The 19,607-nt window shown below is 40.7% G+C and overlaps 1 protein-coding gene across 2 annotated transcripts in view; it reads right to left on the bottom strand.

Moving 5' to 3' along the window:
• Positions 1 to 820: 820 nt before the first annotated feature.
• Positions 821 to 19,607, bottom strand: part of LOC118784726 (thrombospondin type-1 domain-containing protein 7A) — a 102,189-nt gene continuing 83,402 nt past the window's right edge. For both annotated transcript variants that reach the window (XM_036539117.1, XM_036539118.1), the window contains 8 exons: positions 17,290 to 17,435; positions 16,580 to 16,754; positions 13,093 to 13,266; positions 11,751 to 11,846; positions 9,357 to 9,439; positions 6,100 to 6,313; positions 5,261 to 5,348; positions 821 to 2,363 (listed from right to left, as the gene is read on the bottom strand). In XM_036539117.1, coding sequence (XP_036395010.1) covers positions 2,279 to 2,363; positions 5,261 to 5,348; positions 6,100 to 6,313; positions 9,357 to 9,439; positions 11,751 to 11,846; positions 13,093 to 13,266; positions 16,580 to 16,754; positions 17,290 to 17,435 — 1,061 coding nt within the window. In that variant the 3' untranslated portion in view covers positions 821 to 2,278. The remainder of the gene's footprint in view (positions 2,364 to 5,260; positions 5,349 to 6,099; positions 6,314 to 9,356; positions 9,440 to 11,750; positions 11,847 to 13,092; positions 13,267 to 16,579; positions 16,755 to 17,289; positions 17,436 to 19,607) is intronic.

The following is a 19,607-nucleotide window of genomic DNA, read 5'->3' as shown; positions in this document are numbered from 1 at the left end:
CGTTACCATCCCAAACATGGTGAACATGTGTGTGAATATCCTGGGTGGGGTTATTTTTTGTCAGCAGTGGGGTGGCTTATGATATGGTTCACTTGTCTAAACAGGGCATAAGACATCCATTCTTCACATTCTTCATCTCATCTGGACACCCTCATTGGTGTCAGATCTCTCACTTCATTATCCAAAAGAGACTGGATTAATCTGACAACCTTTTTTCCCCTATCTTCTGCTGAAAAGCTTAAACAAGGTCATAAATATGTCAAATTATTGTTATACCACTATACCAGGTGTGAAGAGATGTCAGATCTCCATGTGAAGTATAGGTCTGGTGAAACTGTACTCCTTTCAGCCAGATTTTATATTGAACATACACGTTATTACCTAAACAGAAATGTACAAAGAGTTACAACATACTTTCTGATAAATAATACTTTTCCAGTATATTAGATGCTGCCCTAACTGAGTCCTCTCACAGCAGATTGACCTTAATGTTTAATAAAGAATTTACAGTAGTTACATTCTGCCATCATACCATTTATATTTAATTAGAAGAGAACTGTAAGAGAATCTGTTATGTAAGCAATGAAAACGTAAAACCTTACATTCATAATGAACTGTATAGCCAAACTCCTTTGTGCTAGGATTGAATATTTATATTGCTTGAGTTACTTAATCTGACATGTCTGGCTGTCCTCAGATCAGTCTCTAAGTGACAGTTTATGGATTTTGTATTTGTATACTCTTATTCTCTTCGACTGAGGATGTAGGGGGGGGGGGGGGGGGGGGGCAAATAATTACTGGCAGTGTGACATAGTGGTAAGGGAACAGAGCTTGCAGAAGGTTGCCAGTTTGAATCCCAGGTGGGGCAGTGCTGTTGTACTCTTCAGCACAGTCCACAGTCTTGCTAATCTGCATATAAATTACATACTTATTCTAGTACACAATAAGGCAGATTCTATTACTTTTGTATGAATAAGCCATGTAACTTCACATAGCAGTGGTTATAGATTGTACAGATCTCACAAGTTTTGGATCTTTTTGAACAAAATGTGTCATCTAAACGTGGAGCAAAACCAATCATTCGCGGGTCTATGTCCTGGATATCATAAAAAAAAAACCTAAACAAATATAAAACAACAAATTGTAAACAACCGTCAAGATCACAGTAGAAACCATCGCTGAAATTACATATTTAAAGTCAGTCGGGCAGAAAACGAGACACTCATCAGACTGTAACTATACAGACCACAAAATTACTGGCTTTTAAAAAATGGTGTTGTGACAAGAACATTTTTTTTAAATATATACACGTTTACATAGATTCCCATCCTGTCATACGACAGCATTGACCACTAATCTTTTCCCATCATTGTCAATAAATATTGGTGCGTTCCATGGAAAATGTCTACTTTTTTTACACTTCTAGCACACAACTGTACATTGTCCTGTTTTGAGAGAGGCAGTTTTCTATGGCAATACTAGATATAAGTGCATATCATGCTGCACTAATATAGTGCAAAAAATTGTGCCTGAAAAGGAGACGAGGGACACAGGCAAAAGTTCCAGTTAAGATTGATATTGTTTAAGATTTGTACATTTTCCTCTTCCAAAGAATGGGTGCCGCAGGGAAACTGGGCTAGAGAAAAGAAAAGCATCTGGAGTTTTTATATTTTTTATTTTTCGTTTTGTTTTCCATAAGTAAGCGAGGTCTACATATGTCTCAGATCCAACGGCTGGAGTCTGGTTCTCCGATGAGGCTTTTCTCCTCTCCTCTCAGTGACTTTTGGCAACGTGTGATCCCCTTCCTCAGCCCCCAAGCATCTTGCCATTTGCAGGATTTCAGCACAGGCAAACGCCAGAGGTGAGGGAGACCTCTGTGCTTCCTGAAAAAAATTTTCACCCGTGTTTCACTGACTCTCTGCAGCAACCTTCACTTTGAAAGCAGTTTGTTTTGAAGCAAATAAAGAACAGAAAGGCAGGTTCCCTTTAGTCTACAGTTTGTAAAGGCTCTCGTGCAACAGAAGATTAAAAAATTAACAAACAGAAAAAAACAAAGGCTACTGCTAAACATGGATTTGCTGTACTCCAACTTGTCATGAAGCCTTCTTTATCAAATTCCACTCCTTTGTTTCTGAGGTTCTGTGTTCCATTGAAAATGAAAGTTAGCCATCTTTCCTGGTTCCAGATGTTACTGCCTTAGATGGTGCTTATATAATGAGGATGGGATACTCTTGTTACAGACGAACCAGGTTTCATGGCACCAGCTTGTCCCAGAAGTCTACATGTCAGCGTCACCATCGTAGGCCAGGGTCAAAGGCTTCAGTCTGTTATTTTGTCTCCTCTGTGGTTTCTTTGGCTTTTTGCTAAGAAAAAAAAATACAAAATTAAAAAGATGGTTGACAGGCAGTCACCAGTTAATCAGATCTCATATGTAAACTTCCAGCCTTATCTAATTCAAACACGATATTCAGACACATTCATCTAACGTGACCATTACGCGTGCAGTTGACCAACTGTTCAAAACAAAAAATAACTAGATTGCCTTGCTCTCTCGGGAATGGTAGTTAATAGGTGTAGGGTTGAAGGTCATCTAAAGGGAAATATGGCTTATTTTCTGAATTTGTATTTAGTATCTCATGGGAACAACTTCATATCTCAAGGCATTAACTTGTGATAGGAATGTGATAAGTCAGGCTCATGAGGCATTAAATTGTTTCCATAAGATAACATTTTTATCTCCATGTTCCCATAGGGTCTCCAGATTTTATTACATCTTCAAAATAAAAAAATCTAGTTACATCTATATATACATTATTTGGACACTAAATTGGACAATTTTGGAACACTAGCTTAAGATTACCAGCAATGGGCAGAACCTTCCTCATCCATCATTTTCACCTTCTGTAAATAGCACAGTGGTAATTACTTTTAATCTGTTGATTATTATGAGTAGAACAAACTAAATTTAAAATACAGAAATAATTACAACACTTTTCCTGATAACCTAAAGGTGAATTATCTTGAACAGATTTACTGTCCTATATTCATTGAAATATTACATCTCTGTTACAAAGGCTGATATAGATTATGGTGATAAAATGCAGAATGAGTTGAGTGACACCAGTCCCTAATGCAGAAATTAGGGTTCTGTTTAGGTCAGCTGTTTATAATCTGTCAGTCAATGCCTTTATCTGTAAACTCAAACTGTGATCAGTGTAGCTCCCTGAATAAATGTGATGATATACCAATGCTTTTACTTCCTTGAAAAATATTTATTGCAAAACACACACACAAATGTATGCACGTACATGCACACTCACACACCCATGCATACATGCACACATGTATGCATACACACACACACACACACACACGTACAAAGAAATCATAAACAATCTAAACATACAGGTAATAATACTGATATATTCATATATTAATATTTGAGGAATTGTATACTTGGAAAAGCTATGTGAGGTAAGCATAAGAGATAAGTTGTTCATTTGCTTGCCCTGTGAATACCCACTTTCAATACCTGACCACCTGCAATGCTGTTAGACATAAATCAGTTTCACAATTCAGTGATTTATTGCTCAGCCAGACTCTTGCAGAGTACAGAGGCTTTATATGGCAATTTACATACATAAAAGATTGTGTGCAGAGATAATTTGTAGTTGGACTGGTCACTGTCATAGGGTTCAAATGACCCAAGTCAGCACAGTACATTTCAGTCTTGAACCAGCAAATGTTATTTCAAGTCAGCAGATATAGGAGGAGAGCAAAGCTTTTTCTGTAAATATACCTTTAAGATCTGCCTCTTCTTTATTTGACTAGCTTTTTGAAACTTAAAGTGCATGCCATTCTTCAGGGTTTTTTTCTCTCTATGTGTTTGATCCTTTCAGCTGATCCGAAGCTACATCCATGAAACGGTTTCATCAGACACAAAGTTTTGATTTGGTCTTTGATCGTCAGTCCTGGTACCATGCACCCCGCAGCTTCACACAAAGAAGAATTACCGAGTTCAGGGAGGCAGAGCATAAAACGTCAGAACCTGTTACATCTTACTGCATTCCAACCACGTTCACATTTCACAAGACTAGCCTATAGATGTGTGGGGTTTGTAGCAGATGCTGAAGAGGTCACTGAGAACAGAGGGACACAGCCCTGAAGCAGATTAGGAATGGTCTGGGCTAAAATAAGTTACGTCATCCTGAGGGAAACTATGATGTTCAAACAGTGCAGAGTGAAAACATCACCGATATTTGTATAACATCACGATACAAATCTGCTACAGTAAGTCTTGGATCTCTGTTGTTACCCATGCATGAAACTATTAGAAATCAACAAGAATACCATATGAACAGAAAAAAAGGAAAGTTCATTTGCAAATCTCTCATCTCTTAGATCTCATTAGTGATCCATGAGCACATGAATATGAAAAAAATGATGGACATCTAGAAGAAAACATGGATGCTATAGCATGGATAGTATGGCAGTGGACTTCGGTGGTAAGACGGGTGGTCTCAGTCTTCAGCTTTTAGACCTGACCATCGGAGGGCAGTGTAGGACTAACATGGGACAATGCTGCTCCTGCGAGCAAACTTCATTTATGTTTTTTTTTTTTGTTACAGTAGCCTGTCATAAAATGAATGATCAAGTTTAACAGTCATTAAATGAAATTACAGTTAAAATCACCCATTGCGCTACACGCTACAAAAAGCTCCAAGGTGACTATATCTACTTCCACTAAATACAGTGCAGTACATCTGCTTAGCAGATGTGCTGCTGCTTCAACAATAAAAAGGCCATTGAGTTCTATAGCCTACAATAGTCACCTAAATATGGCCACATAACTACAAGTGCACAAGGGGACTGGACCAGCAGCTAGGGGCGGGGCTTCCTGCTCACCTGCACCAGCAACTCCATAGTCGAGCAGGATAGGGGACAGTGGGAGGTCATGAGGTCAACAGTCACAGCTACACCACATCCTCTAAGTGGCATGCTGACACTCGGGGCAAGTGAAAGTTAACTCTTGTGCATTTTGTCCCATCCAGACCACTGTACCGTTGGCTGGATCAGGGGTCTTAGTGGCACAGCGGATTGCACAGTAACTGCTGTTAGCCACAGATGCAACCATGCAGAAACAAACAAACACAAAAATACGTACACATGAGGGACAAGAAGTGAACAAACCTAAAAAATAAAAATGAATGACAAGAAAACCAAAGGCAGGTGTTTGAAGTTCACAGAAAAATGAACTCACCAAGCGAGATAGATCATGGAGACTATAAATATAAGGAGCACAAAGGCCCCTGCTGCCACCCCATACACCCACGTCTTCAGCTTGCCATCTGTGGAGAGGGAGTGCTTGTTAGTTACTCCTGCAAGTCCAACAACAGTCATTATGGCAGGGTTGTGGAGCTGCTTTTTGAATGGCTGAGACCTTTAAAAGAGGTTACTTAGAACATCATGAACACTCATGACGATGTGTAAAAACAGATAGCAATTTGAACATTGAATAAAGCAACACTCTGCAACCACCTCTTTATCTGAGCCGGGTGCTGACAGACCAAATATTTCACCAAGACAATATACAAATAAAGCAAGTGTACGTGTAAATGTGTATATATGTGTATAAGTGTATTTATCATGCCAGTATACTGGATATGTACAATAACCTTGCACTGGAGCTCCAATTATTTGTGATTTTGTGATTCCCTTGTATTTCTATGTTCCTATCAGCAGAGGGCACTATAAAATAAGACCTGCAATTAAGGAACAAATTTTCCTTGATGTAGTACTGCTTGCTTACAGGCACCAGTTAAGACCAGGTGAGGATCCACTAAGTTTTACAGTTTGTGGAACATTTATATCCTTTATCAGCCCAATTAGTTAACATGAAGACTGGTGGATCTACATACTGCCTGTTCTAAACTGAGGCCCGTATACCTCGTGTGCCAGTATCTGACCTGCTTGCACCGTAATGAACTTGGGTTTGTTAAAGACTTGGTAAAACAGAAGTACTGCGTGTGACTTTGAGCAGGCTTGGTTTGTTTAAGGGTTAGGCTTAGACTCTGTGATGGCTCCGTTTAGACAGTGCACCTGGTCCAAAAGGCTGCAGGAACCAGGTCCGCCCGGATCGGCCAGGCTGACTTGACGTGGGCTGGGTTGGGTTGATGGCCCTGCTGGTCTTCACGTCGGCCTTGTTGTCCCCAGCGGTGGGGATCTCCAGCACAGGGATCAGGGTGCACTGGTCCAGTAGGCCGTCTGATGTCATCACCTCCGTGAAGCCTTCCTCGCACACGCATACACCAGCCTTTAGGGGACACACACACAAATTATATTTAAGGCACTCATTTCATCTTCGGATCAACAGGCTCCAATTTCTGATTCCCTCTCAGGTTTAGTAACTTTATTAGAGCCTATGATGGGTTGGAAACTTTAATTTGATCTGATGTCATTTAACCGCGGTTTGGAAGGAAACTCTGAAACCTTTAGTCTATGGATCTCCAGGATAAAAAGGACCAACTGTGGCCACCACTTAAAGCACTGCCATTTAAAGAACACATGTACATTCTCAGTGCATGAGAAGACCTGTCTAAAAATTCACACCAAGAAGCTGCATTTTATGGGGGGTATGAAATCTAACTGGATAGCATGGGAGTATTAAACATTTGCTTGAATAACAAAATTGACAACTTATTTGTCTCTTGCATTAATTTTGTGATAAATACACACGGGTTGTATCATCACTGAAATAAAGAAAAAATACTTTTAAATTTTCAGAATTAATTGAGTGTAAAGGTGAAGCACCATATTATTTTAGATCCACTGCAGCTCAACAGCGACAGGAGATGTCACTGCCACATGACTTTCCAGTTACAGCTGTACAATTCATCTCTCAAGCAAAAATGCATCCATTTCTTGGGTACAGTCCTACACATTTGCACCGGCACAGAACGGCAGTCAATTAAGGACTAAAAACAATTCATACAATATGATGGAAGCAAGTATTTTACTGATAGGTGGCGTTCAGGACTGAATTCAACTGTCAGTGATCAAGAGTTATTTAAAGAAAAAAGACTATTTGTTCTGTGATTAAATAAGCCCAGATAGAGCACTTGAATGTAAATGTCAGTATTAGATGTTGTATATACGTTTTTTTTTCCTTAGCGTTCAAATGGCAGCTCAGTGTGGGAGCCCTAATGCGAACATATCTTCAAAATTTCTGTGAATAAATGGATCATTATTCACAGGCTATTTCTTTTCTTAGTTAATAGGATATCTTAAAACCAGTGCAACGGTGTACAATTTCTGCAAATGTTCCTGTTTTTGCAGTTTGGTGTCCTTGTTTCAGCAATAGGATGACGCATATGAGCTAACATCCCACTGCACTGTGCTGTTTCTCCATGGGGGTTCTATTCTCTCTGCAATATCTTGGGAAAGGGCACACTCTTTGTGATTGCGATAAGCAGATCAGAGACTGGCAAATCTCTAAATCATTTGCATCTTCAAAGGGTTATACACAGCGTGAGGATGCAGAGTCATTGCGTGTTTTGTATGCTTGAACATTCAACTGCATGGAATAGGATGTCATATTGTCTCCATTCTAATTTTATACACACACACGCACACACAGAAACACACATGCACATCAGTCAAGCATATTAAAATTTTACTATTACTTTGCTATTTTCAAACATGGTTCCAAAGTGCAAAGCACCAACTTCCACAGTTCTGACCTTAAGTCACATTTTATCATATTCACATAAACAACGGAAAACTCTTCTCTTTCTAAGTCTTGAAGCTCTAACTTGCTGTCCAAACAGCCTATTTCAAATGTTAATTGATCATTTGCCAAAACAAATGGCCTCACCCATGTGGCCAAATGGTCTCATCCATGTGAAAATGAAAGGAAGCTTGACTTATTATCATTTCATCAATACGTAAAAATGTTGAGGAAACACTTGCGTTCGTGACTAATTGCAACAGTAACACAAGGTCAGTGGTTGACGTCAACACTGACATTGTGTGGTAGTCTTATATTAAATAAAACCAACAGAGACTGGCCACACTATAAAGAGAGGTTTGACAATACAAGGAACCAGCGATATTGTCCAACTCAATTTAGAGGTCTAATGTCATTTCTAATAACACAGTGATTAAAGTTAGGGAAGGGTTGAGAACAAATTTGAGAACAAATTTCCTGAACTAGTGAAAAAAGAGCAATATTGCTGGCACTGTGGTGGGAACATTATTGCCAAGCATGCTAGGCAATTTATATATATATATATATGTTCATGGATATATCAGAAAATGGAGTTACAAATCCCTTTGCCAGGGCTATAGAGTTAAACCCATCCGTTGGACTTTTTGGATTGCTCTACATAATCATGTTGTATATAGAAATGTCGTTACATCTTTCATAATGTAAATTTCTGTCATGTGTTTTGCAGCACATCCAGACTACAGCATTATATCCCTCCTTATACACAATGCAGAGATTTGCAGTTTGTGTTCATTTGGAGTATTTTCAAGGAAAAATGTTGATATATGAAGTTTCAGCAACGTGAATTGCTTGTGCATTATGCATTGCTCACATTTGATTTAGACTTTTGTTTTGCATTGCTTACATGATTGAGTACTTTAGGGTTTTGTGTTACGTTTTGCACTTTAGAATTGCGTTTTGAAAAGTGTGTCAAAGCAAAAAAAATAAATAAATAATAATAAGACAAAAAAACAACTGTAAAAAGAACAAGCCCGCCTTACAGCAAAAAGAAAGGAAAAAAAAGAATGTGGGCATGGGTCAGAGACAGACTCTTCGACCCACACTAACTCACAGAGACACAGAGCAGCCTCTCGGCTGAAACCCTGCTGAATCTCTCTCACGCTCTTCCTCACACATATCACTGTGGGGCAGGGTCAGAAATGGCACTGCAGGCAGACAGCAGGGAAGGAGCTGGATCTCTCTGGAGCTGAACCGAGGGAGACGTGCGCTGCTATTTCAACTGCTTTACCCCCTGGCTCTCCTGTGGAGCTCAGGGCTGGGGCCAAGCAGGACAGTGGGGACCAGTACACCCTGACACTAATGTATGCTTTTGAGTGTGAAGATCAGGTGTGGGGTGCATTCTGAACAGATGTTCTCAGGCTACGGCTCATTCACAGCTTTTTGTTCCTGGTGTTTCTTTTAAGACAAATATAATGATTTAAAGAAACTGGTGGACCTATAAAGGATTCACTTGGAAATCCTGCAGGGAAAAATATCTGGTTTTTCCCTCTAATCTAAGTGTAGTAAGAATGCAGCTTCTCATACATTACACTGCATCTGCCACACCCTCACGCATCACACAGTGTCTAACCTCATTACAGTAGGACTGTGGCTTCTCACACGGTGGGTCACATGACCTGTCTGACACTGGCTGGCTGGTGAGGGGGCAACCACCTGTGGGACAGAAATCAACAGTAAGTGACCAACCAGAGTGCTTTCTAAAAACACTGAGGACATTGCATTACACTTACCAACAAACACGCTTATCCAGAGCAATTATTACATAGCTTACAATTTTACATGTTATACATTTATACAGCTGACCATTTACTAAAGCAGTTTGGGTTAAGTACCCTGGGGTAATACAATAGTGGCCTACCGGTGAAGGCCAGCAACCTATGAGTAGTGGTCCTTACCACTATGCCACAATGATGACGAGGGCATGTCAGAACTTTTGTGTTAGGTTATTCCAGAAGTAAGTGGCTCTGACACAGTGATCCACATATATCAGTGTTATTAAATCATGTAACACAATCAGTAACAAGGGATTCCAGGAAAAATGTTGAACAATACTGTTTATTTCTTCAAATAGCTAGATCAGAGGAAACCAGAAACAGAAAAAAAGTTGTATTGTTTTGACAGTATACCTTGAAATTCTCAATTCTAAGTGTATACAAAATAAATTGATTGAGACAGAAATATATACTCAATTATCTGGTCACTTTCCATTCTATCCTCTACTCACATACAAGCTATTATAATGTGTTTCTTTGTCATGAATGAATGTTTGGAAAATACCAAAATATAAAAAAATACTGCTTTAAATGTATGTACCCTATAAAAATGTTCTTAAATATGTTTATGTCAAACCCAAATCCAAAATTGGCAAGGTGGAACGTTATTATGTAATTCATGAGCAGAATTCAGGAATTCTTGGAATTCAGGAATCCAGGTCAGAAAAAATATGGTGGCAGTGTGGAAACATGGGTAGTTGTACTTAAAGCAAGGGTATTGCAGGTTCAGTTTCTGGATGAGCCACTGCTTTTGTACCCTTGACCAAGGTACTTCGTCTATTTTTTTCATTGATTGTATGTTAAAAAGCACTCCTTCTGCGTAAGGCACATAGAATACTGGAAACTGTTAAGGAGACAACGACCGAAATGTGTAAATTGATGAACAGCATGTAAAGAATGACCAAAGTGTAAAAATAGATCATCAACAGACAGCTGATACTCCACATGATTATCTGAGCTGGCACAAGAGTGATGATGTCGTCCATCTGAGAACATTGATTTGACAAGCGTAAATGAATATAGTTCCATCTTTGAAAACAGTAGTGTAGCTTCTACTGACCTACCTTAGCAGTAGCTCTGCAATTTTAATGCAAGCCAGTATAGGAGTCTGTATTTCAACTGATACAATCTCACCCACTGCTCAATAGCTGCTGAACCCAGGTCATTTTAGAGTGTTACTTCTCCAGTAACATCTGCACCTGCCTACATCATATTTGTTTAGTAAAAAAAAATGTGAAATCGCTTGCCACTCACCAATGTCTGTGGATGCTCAAACAATTCAAACATTTCAGTATTTGCAATAATGTTTTATTGGATGTCCTTTAAGTAAATGTGGATATTATGGCGCAAGAATAAATTTAGGAAAGATAGCGACAAAAAAGATCACTGTGAATGACGCTAATTATAGGCAGATATGACATTAAGCTCAGGGGGTAGAATAATTATTTTAAAACATGAATTGTCAATATTATGTGAACAAAACTGTGCTAACCAGATAGGAGTAAGCACTGAAAAAGACTTGGTATTTTAGAAAGACACCTTCTTCTGCTAAATTTGCTTGGGCTCCAGGCCAAGCTACTATCATATCCAGGGTTAGAAAACATATTGTCAGGTCATTTTACTGCTGAAATGCCTTCATATAATGCCTTTGGTAAAACTGAGCTACGGTGGATCTGTGGAAACGCAGCTTGTGTATTTAAACAGGAATTCTAGAAACTGGAACATTTGCCACAGCACTTTGAATTTGCAGGAATGTAGGACAGCTCCCTAAATGCATGAGTCACGGGAATCTTATAAACCCCTGTTTAGTTTTTTTCTCCTTTTTTTTATGTGGACATTCTCATTTCACAATTTTTGTTTTAAATCCTGTAAATTCCCCTGGTCTATCAAAAGATTACACACACACTCCCAAAAGTGTGGGTACGTAAATCAGATTATCAGGACAGAATGTTATATTAAAGATATCTGTTTAAACATATTTTCAAGTGATGTATGTGGTCAATAAAAAAATACAGGTAAAAATTTAAAAGCAGACACACATGAGAATGTAATCGGTTTAAGGCGAAATTATTCTTACGTCAGCCCTTTTCAAATGAGGTTGCACAATAAGAAAACACACGGACTAATGGCCTAATTGATTCCACCGGAGTGATAAAAACAATAAGCAGTGCAGACATGGCACAGAATGGTACCTGTGACATTTAACCCGTCGGAGCGCTGGCACCACACCAGGCGAGAGGACCCTCTCCATGCGCCGGTCATCCACTTGTACTCGTAACACTGCCCGTCTGCATGGGAGGGAGAGCACAGCGTGAGGAACTCAGAGACGCCAACTGCAGCCACAGGCAGCCTGGCCTCATTCATGCCTCCCTCTCTGTCAGTTCTTAGACATACTCTCTGTTAGCACTCTTAGACAATCTACAAAGCGGTATGTTTGCATAGTCTTCACAATTCAAAAAAATTTGATTTTGCTCGGTTTATTGAGCTCTTATCGCCACACATAGTCCCGTGGCCATGCCAAATCGAGCTGGAATCGATATGTTAAGCTCGGCAACCTTGAACCAATGGACTCGCGGTTAGTGTAAAGGCTGAAATTCCCAGCAGAGCTCTTTCTTTTATTATCACATCACTCATTGCGGGAACCGTAGCCGTGCTTTGAAATTACATCCACCAGCACTTTGGCCTGCAGCGGAAAGGTTGCTTGTGTAGTGGTTCGGCGCTGGAGAAAAATGACGTGCAATCACGTGCGTGGGGCAGCACAGCCTTGACACTTTGACGGGTCACATGGAGCCTGAAAACAGCCCGCAACACGCCTGCTATGATACCAAGAAACCAGGTCACCCTACAAATGCCATGCGAGTGCAGCAGCATCCGCAGCAACAGATTCTTGACCAGAGGCTTTTTGGTTTGAATCTAAAAAGCTGTGGCTGTACACTTACAAAACACCCAGGGTGGTTCTAAAGGGAAATAAAACCCAACAAAAGTGTCCAGTTAGATGTGCCAGGCTTTTATTCATGTGCCTTTTAGGAGCCTGTGCCCGGTATGTCTAACTAAATACTTTTGCTGGGGTTCATTTTGAAATATGCATCGATTTTCCTTTTCCATTTTATTACTTTAAATTGAATTTCATGCTTCAAGTAGATTATGAGTTATTTGCTCAGCAGACACCCTCATCCAGGCTGACTTACACAGCTTATCTTTACACATATTTTCCATTTATACAGCTGGATATTTACTGAAGCAATTTAGGCTGAGAACGCAATAGCAGTGCCCTGCCTAGGAATCAATCCTCTAACATTGTGGTTTCCAAGCTCTGCTCCTTGATCACCACACTGCACTGCTGCCTGTACGTTTGAAATAATACTTCAGGTTAAAAATAAATATTAACTGCAGAAATGTTTTTGAGAGAACGCATAGTTCCCTTTAATGTTAATTACCATTACTCTGACCCAGTGACACAAAGTGTTTTAATGGATAATGTATGGACAATGACACCTCTCAGTATGTTTTCCTGTGGGAGCACATGGTGCTAACCTGCGCAGGGCCGAGTTTCCCAGTCCTGGTCTGGACACTGCTGCAGGTTCTCAGGCTCCTGGGCGATGACGGCCCGGGATCGGACCTGGACAGAATCAAACCCAAGGTCATCGGCTTGCACACAGCTGGTCTGGCACGGGCTCCATGATGTCCACTCCATTAAGTAGCAGTCACCTGTGAAACAGCATTTTAAATATCGGGACCAAAAACCACAGAGACGGGGTGTTCATGACACATTTCAAAAGTGCAAAAAAAAAAAAAGTTGCCGCTGCTCATCACAAACAGCAGGACTAAATCATTGATAAACCTTGCCATTTCATGATCCAGTGGTGACAGAAATGTTTACACTTACGCTCTGATGCTTTGACAGAACCTATCATCCATTTTGCTGTGTGATGTTATTTACATGTGTCAGGAGTTCCGTTTAATTTGGATCTTAATGCACTCCCAGCTGCTTCATTGAAGGATTCAGCTGGCGTTCTGGGTGTAAAACAGATAAAACTAGAGTCTGCAGGATTCTGGTCCTCCAGGGCTGGGATTACCTATATTTGTACCACATCTGTACATTCCAGTTGTGCTGCAAGATCAAATTTCTAACACTAGCTCAAATCATATAATATGACGCAAGTAGGGGTTCAAATAGTTGGAATTAGGATAGCGCACACTAAGTCAGGGCATCAAGCAGCCACATAATAAGCTAAAGCCTGTCTACAGCCCCGAGAGAGCCCAGACGCCACTAATGGCGAGACAGTTTGGAGATGGGAGTTCTTCATCCATTATTAAACAGCTAATGTTTTTTCTTAGTGCACATACTGAAGGAGCTGCGGGTAGCTTTTTTAACTCACAGGCTCAGTTCACTGGTCTCGCTTTGGTTTGCATTACCCTGTGCGCTCCAGGGACGCAGATAAATGTTTAATTATTCTGAGTATTGGGTATAAAGTGGGCAGCAATGTGTAAGTAGTTGATGTGTAAGTAAGAGGTGATTACAGGGCTGGAGTCATGACCTAGGACTTGTGGGTCTGAATCTGTACACCTGAATAGTTTCAACAAAAAACAGTATTATAAATGGCTATGGGTCAGATTTTGGGATTGTTATGTGTATTGGGGGGGGTGTGGGATGTGTAAAATTCACGATATTCCATAGTATTAGTCCTGTGGGATACAACCAGACCTCAATCCTGACTGTAATACATATAATAAATGAACCCGGTTCACTCCAATTCGTAAATTTGTAAAGTATCAAAACATCAATTTAACAGCATTTATTCGAAGAACATTTTAATGCATTATTTACTTCAAGAATAAGCATGTGTTTAGAACCAAACTGTTTGAACAAAACATCTTGACAGCATCAGCCTGAGGCAGACAGTGAACAGACTTCTGAATAACTTGAGCTCTTTCCCAACAGCGCAGGGGGACAGAGGCTGAAACCATTAACACTAACAACTTCTGAAAACCTAGGAGAGGCGAAGGCCGGCCAAAGAATCCAGTCATCTACTGGAACAGGCTTAATGAGTAAGTACATTGGTTTGTTGTTATTTCAAATATTATTCATACACAGACCTATACACACAATTATTAATTATTATTACAAAAATTGTTAGTATCAAATCTATAACAAAATTCAGATTATTAAAGATGAAAGTCTGTGATCCATATTGTCCGTATGAGATTTTATTTCATGCACATTATTCTGGATATCTACACCGCATGTAGAACGATGGGAGATCACAAAGGGCACTTTCCCAGGCCAACACCTGTCACAGCTGCCCCAGGTAAGGCCTGGATTTGGTTGTCCAAACAGCTTGCCATACTGGCAGCTCAGAGGATGGCAGGCATGTAAAAATCGAGCGTCAAGCTGATAAAGGCTTTGGTGGGGGGAGGGTGCAGCTGTGCCTCTGACAGGGGGGCAGGTGGTGGGATGAGAAAATGATGTCAGAGCTCCTGGTGGAACACTTCTTAAAATAGTGCCTGTTTGACAAAGAGGCTTTTGTTTCAGATGACGGAAGGAAGGAGCACACACATGACAAATATCCCTCAGTCTGAAAAGCTAAAGCCTTTGCATCTTTTTAATAAAGCATGGGGATTTGGAAAGATAGAAAGGAGGAGCGGCCACACACGCCCACACACGTGTACACGCAAACAGACATACATGCAAATAACACCCACACATACGTACACACAAACAGACAGTTACTCGAAAATGATTAACTATGAAATGGCATTCCACAATATCAAGACCGGCTATCAAAAACAAGACCAACATGCTGTGAATGAGGTGAGGGATACTTAAAAGGCATATACAGGATTCAAAGGCGCATGCCATTTAAGTCTCTGTGATGCGACAGCTCTGTTAATGAAGCCTTGCTCTCCTGTCTCTAATGTAATGATAGACTGTTAATCTGTTTACAACTGTGATTTAAAACAAGGGTTTTGATCCTGGATCATTAGGACTATTATCGAGGAGGTTTACATTCCATTTAAAGACCTACAGTAAAAGCCCATTTTCCTATTATTTTTAGTTAAAATAAGCAACATACACCTGGTAACACTCACTTAGCAAAACTGAGTCAACCCAAGCATTGTAAGGGAGTTGAGGGTGACTGTCTTTTACTCCTTTGACTGGGCAATTAGCTTTTCATGTACCTTTTCAACACCGTAGCTGTTCAGCCCATAATTCAACAATTAATTGTTTCTGCCTTTTATTTTAGTGAGTATCATTGTGTAAATGCATTCTAATTACCATTCATTCCAATGAATACATGGACATAGATTATCTGTACTGACAAAGCAAGCCTGTACATCTGAACATAAGTCATCATGTAAAGTGCACATTTTCTCATCATATATACTCACAATTGCCACCCAAACATCTCCCAACACTTACATATACAGAAGCTGTTCAGGTTTTTGCGCCATAATCAGATTATGCCAGACATTTAAATTGCCTTATCCATACACAGCAAGCTTAATGGATCTTACGACTTGCTACAGATGACAGGAAATGTATATTGGAAACTAAAGGTATCAGGTAGCATGGTTATGCCTGCATAATGTATTAGCATTGATTAAATCAATCCTTTGCTTTATGAGGAATACAAGGGAAGAAAATTAGCATAGGTATGAGGAACAACAAATGAACTGTGCTCTACAGCTTGCTGCAAATCTTTTCATTTCCATAGATGATTAGCTAGGAATTACACACAAATGGTAAAAATAACAAACAGGTCTGACTTGCTTTCAGGGTATAAATGTTTCCCTATCATTACACTCCAACATGCATGGGTCTTTATGACCAAATCATGTTGCTCTACACTACAAAAGTGCACCTTTGTGGTCTAAACTGTACACTGTAATGAACACTCTACACTATGGTCAACACTGCACCCAGAGATTGACTCTGCATACTGTTATTGACATTGCACATTTGCCGGTACAGGATGTGTGGTGGAGCAGTGGTGCGGTAAATGAGAATGGCTTGTTATACCTGGGCAGGGAACGATGCAGGCCTCCTCCAAAATGATCTGTTTGTCCCCATCCACTGATGGCTCCAGGTCGCCACAGAGCTCTTCATCTACCATGCTTCCCTCTCCATCCCTGGAGCCATCTGACACGAAGCAGGATATGTTCCGGAAACGGAAGCCCTCACCGCACTCGGCATCCTGGGGATCCACACACGCAGAGGAGAATGCTATATCCTTTGTAATCTGCCTGCTATCACAGGATCTACAGGAACTTCTGACATCTTGCTTTCTGTCTGCTTGACATGCGACATAAAATATCAACAATGGAGAATTGATTCCACGAGCCGTATTGCTAGGCTCTTGTGTGATTGTTTCAACTGTTGGTTGCATTTGCTCTATTAGGCTATTGTGAGTTTATTTCATTTCCTGGTGTGATATAAAGAAGAAAGGGGGAAAGAGAGGAAAGAGCGGGCAAAGAGGAACAAAGGGGCCAGCGCTCCCTTTCATTATAATCAAATTCCACGCCATAAACAAGCCCCCCCCCCCCCCACTTGGCATTGTTCATTTCATTGAGAGGAAGAGAACTGACTGACTTTTTTTCTGCGTCTTTAATTAAACCCCCCGATGTGCCCCCAGTGTCAAACAGATTACAGCAGCTCGAGAGAGAGAGAGTGTGTGTAAGAGAAAGGGAGAAAGGGAGTGACAGATCAGCATGGCTTGGGGGAAGACGCACCTCCACCGTGCACTCTGACCACTGGCTGTACTGCCATCTGTAGCAGGGCCGGACAGGACAGGGCTTCCACTGCTCCATCTGTGAGGGGCAGGGCCGGCCATCCCCCTGCGACGCCTGGACCACTGCCCTCCTCCGCCACATTTTCCCTGGAGAGGGGAGGAGGAGGGGAACACATTGACCATAAAGACCAAAGCTATGAATAATGAAAGAATAATGATAGTAACAAAAAACACACGGTCGTTCAATTAAAGATTTACACTTGGTTGTGGCTGGCAGCGCCAAACATGGGACTCTTTTACTTTATCGCCCCAGACAGAAGCTGATATTTTGGTCAGATTTCTTATTTACCTGAGTAACATGTGCAAGTGTATGTATTTAAGTCTAACACTAGTAAATATACTGTACATTAACAATGGGTAATCTTGTTACTATAGGCAACAGTTGATTTTAAAATAATAAATAATAAAGGAATAAAAAGTACAGATGAATCACTGTTCATGGAGCGTGGGAGATCTTCCAGGAGGTCTCACTGTAACGGTACTTCTGAATCCTACAGAACCACTGCAGAATAATTCATTACCAGACACTCACTGATCCCACTAGAGAAGAGAAACAGGAGTTGCTGTCCTCCGGCAGGATACGGGAAACCTACTTCAGATGTTTTTATCCAATCTGCCCAAAGCATAATAAATCCATTACCTTCTAAAGGAGGGGGATCACGTGGTATCCCGAATGAATAAGTTCCTCTTTCAGCAGTAAGCTAAAGTTACAATTCAGTTATTTCTCCATGGCCTGAAATCCACTAAGAAATGTGCTCTGAGAAATGCAATATTGCTTCATTTGTTCCTTTTCGGTGCGTAACATAATCTGAGGAGCAAATTTAGATGATAATTCCATTGCCTGAAACCACTGTGAATATTACTATACAGCTGTTGTTTGAAATTTGATTGAGGCAGGCAGGAGAAGGTTTAATAAGAAAAGGAGCAGGATGGATTCCTGCAGTGATGAGGTCACTTTTGCTCGTTGTTAAAGGGGCCGGGTCTCATTCCAAATAAATGAAAAGTCATAACCACTATTTAACACTTCAGAATGCACATGTAGAAATCCACAAAGCCTTAAAAATATAGTGTAGTAGAGTCAGATGCAATAAAACTGGACATATTTCTAACTTTTGCCCTGCAACACCCTCTATGACCACACTGAATGAGATGCACTCATATAGATAATGTTTATAAACTCTATGTATTGTATAGCAAAACTTGCCATGTAGTTTGTGTGTTGTTGGCCCATTAGCAATTCCCTGATCTTGCCAATTTATGTCCACGCACAATTGCCTAATATAACAACACTAATCAATAATTTCACCCCTGATATGAGCCCAGCCTCAATTATGAGTCGTGACCAAGAACACTCTCGTTTTGGCTTCTATTCATTACAATTGCAAAGCAATTTGTCCACTTAATAAGGGATCTGAGCATACACATGATACACTTTTGTCTACAAAGGCATGAGTGGGGTGGTGACTTCAATTAGCAAAAAACTGCCTGAAATAAATTAACGCACGTAAAGCAGCTTAACGGTAACTTAAAGTGCACTAAGCTGGACTGAACAGAGAACCGGTTCTGTTCCTTCACAATCCACACTGTAGAAATTTGATCCAGAACAGGCCAGCACCACTCACATGGTGTGTGTGCAATGAATATGATGTGCACCAGGGGATCTGCACCTCCAGCTGTGTCCTCAGAACTTTTTTTTTTTTGATGCTGTACGCAGTAGTTCTTGGGCGTCATCAGGGGAGCCATGATGCCCACAGCTAGTGCGACCAGCTGACAGTTCACCTCGAGGAGATGGGGAGGAGGCACTCCCCACACAGGCCCTTTCAACAGCTCCCCATGGCCCCTCGGCCCCGAGGCAATGCCGGCCTTAATTAGTGAACAAGGCTGCATCTCTTATGTTTACTTGCTGGGCTCGAAACAAAATTGTGTCTCTGTTAATTCCGCTCGGGCGAGTTTGCACACGCTCTGGACTCTCTCTCTCTCCCCCTCTGCCTCTCTGTGGGTTGCCGTGGCGCTGCAGGAGCTCTGGTGAACAGCAGGTGGGCAGACGAAGAAGGTACGAGCTGTCAGTCACCGCACCTGGCTTGCGAGTGTGTTTTAATTAAACCATTTTAATCATTTATGCACACGGACTCAATGTGTCAGGAAGATGTCGTCTGTTTTAAAGGGACTGATTAATACCCATCTACCTCTGCACTTCCAGAGGTCTCCATCCTGTTTCTAATGTTCTTCATTTTCCCTGGGCTTTATCTGTATTTTTGA

The sequence above is a fragment of the Megalops cyprinoides genome, chromosome 10 (assembly GCF_013368585.1).
Source record: "Megalops cyprinoides isolate fMegCyp1 chromosome 10, fMegCyp1.pri, whole genome shotgun sequence".
Lineage (NCBI taxonomy): Eukaryota > Metazoa > Chordata > Actinopteri > Elopiformes > Megalopidae > Megalops > Megalops cyprinoides.
The sequence above is the reverse complement of the archived record's forward strand: the minus strand, read 5'-3'. Positions and strand labels throughout refer to the sequence as shown.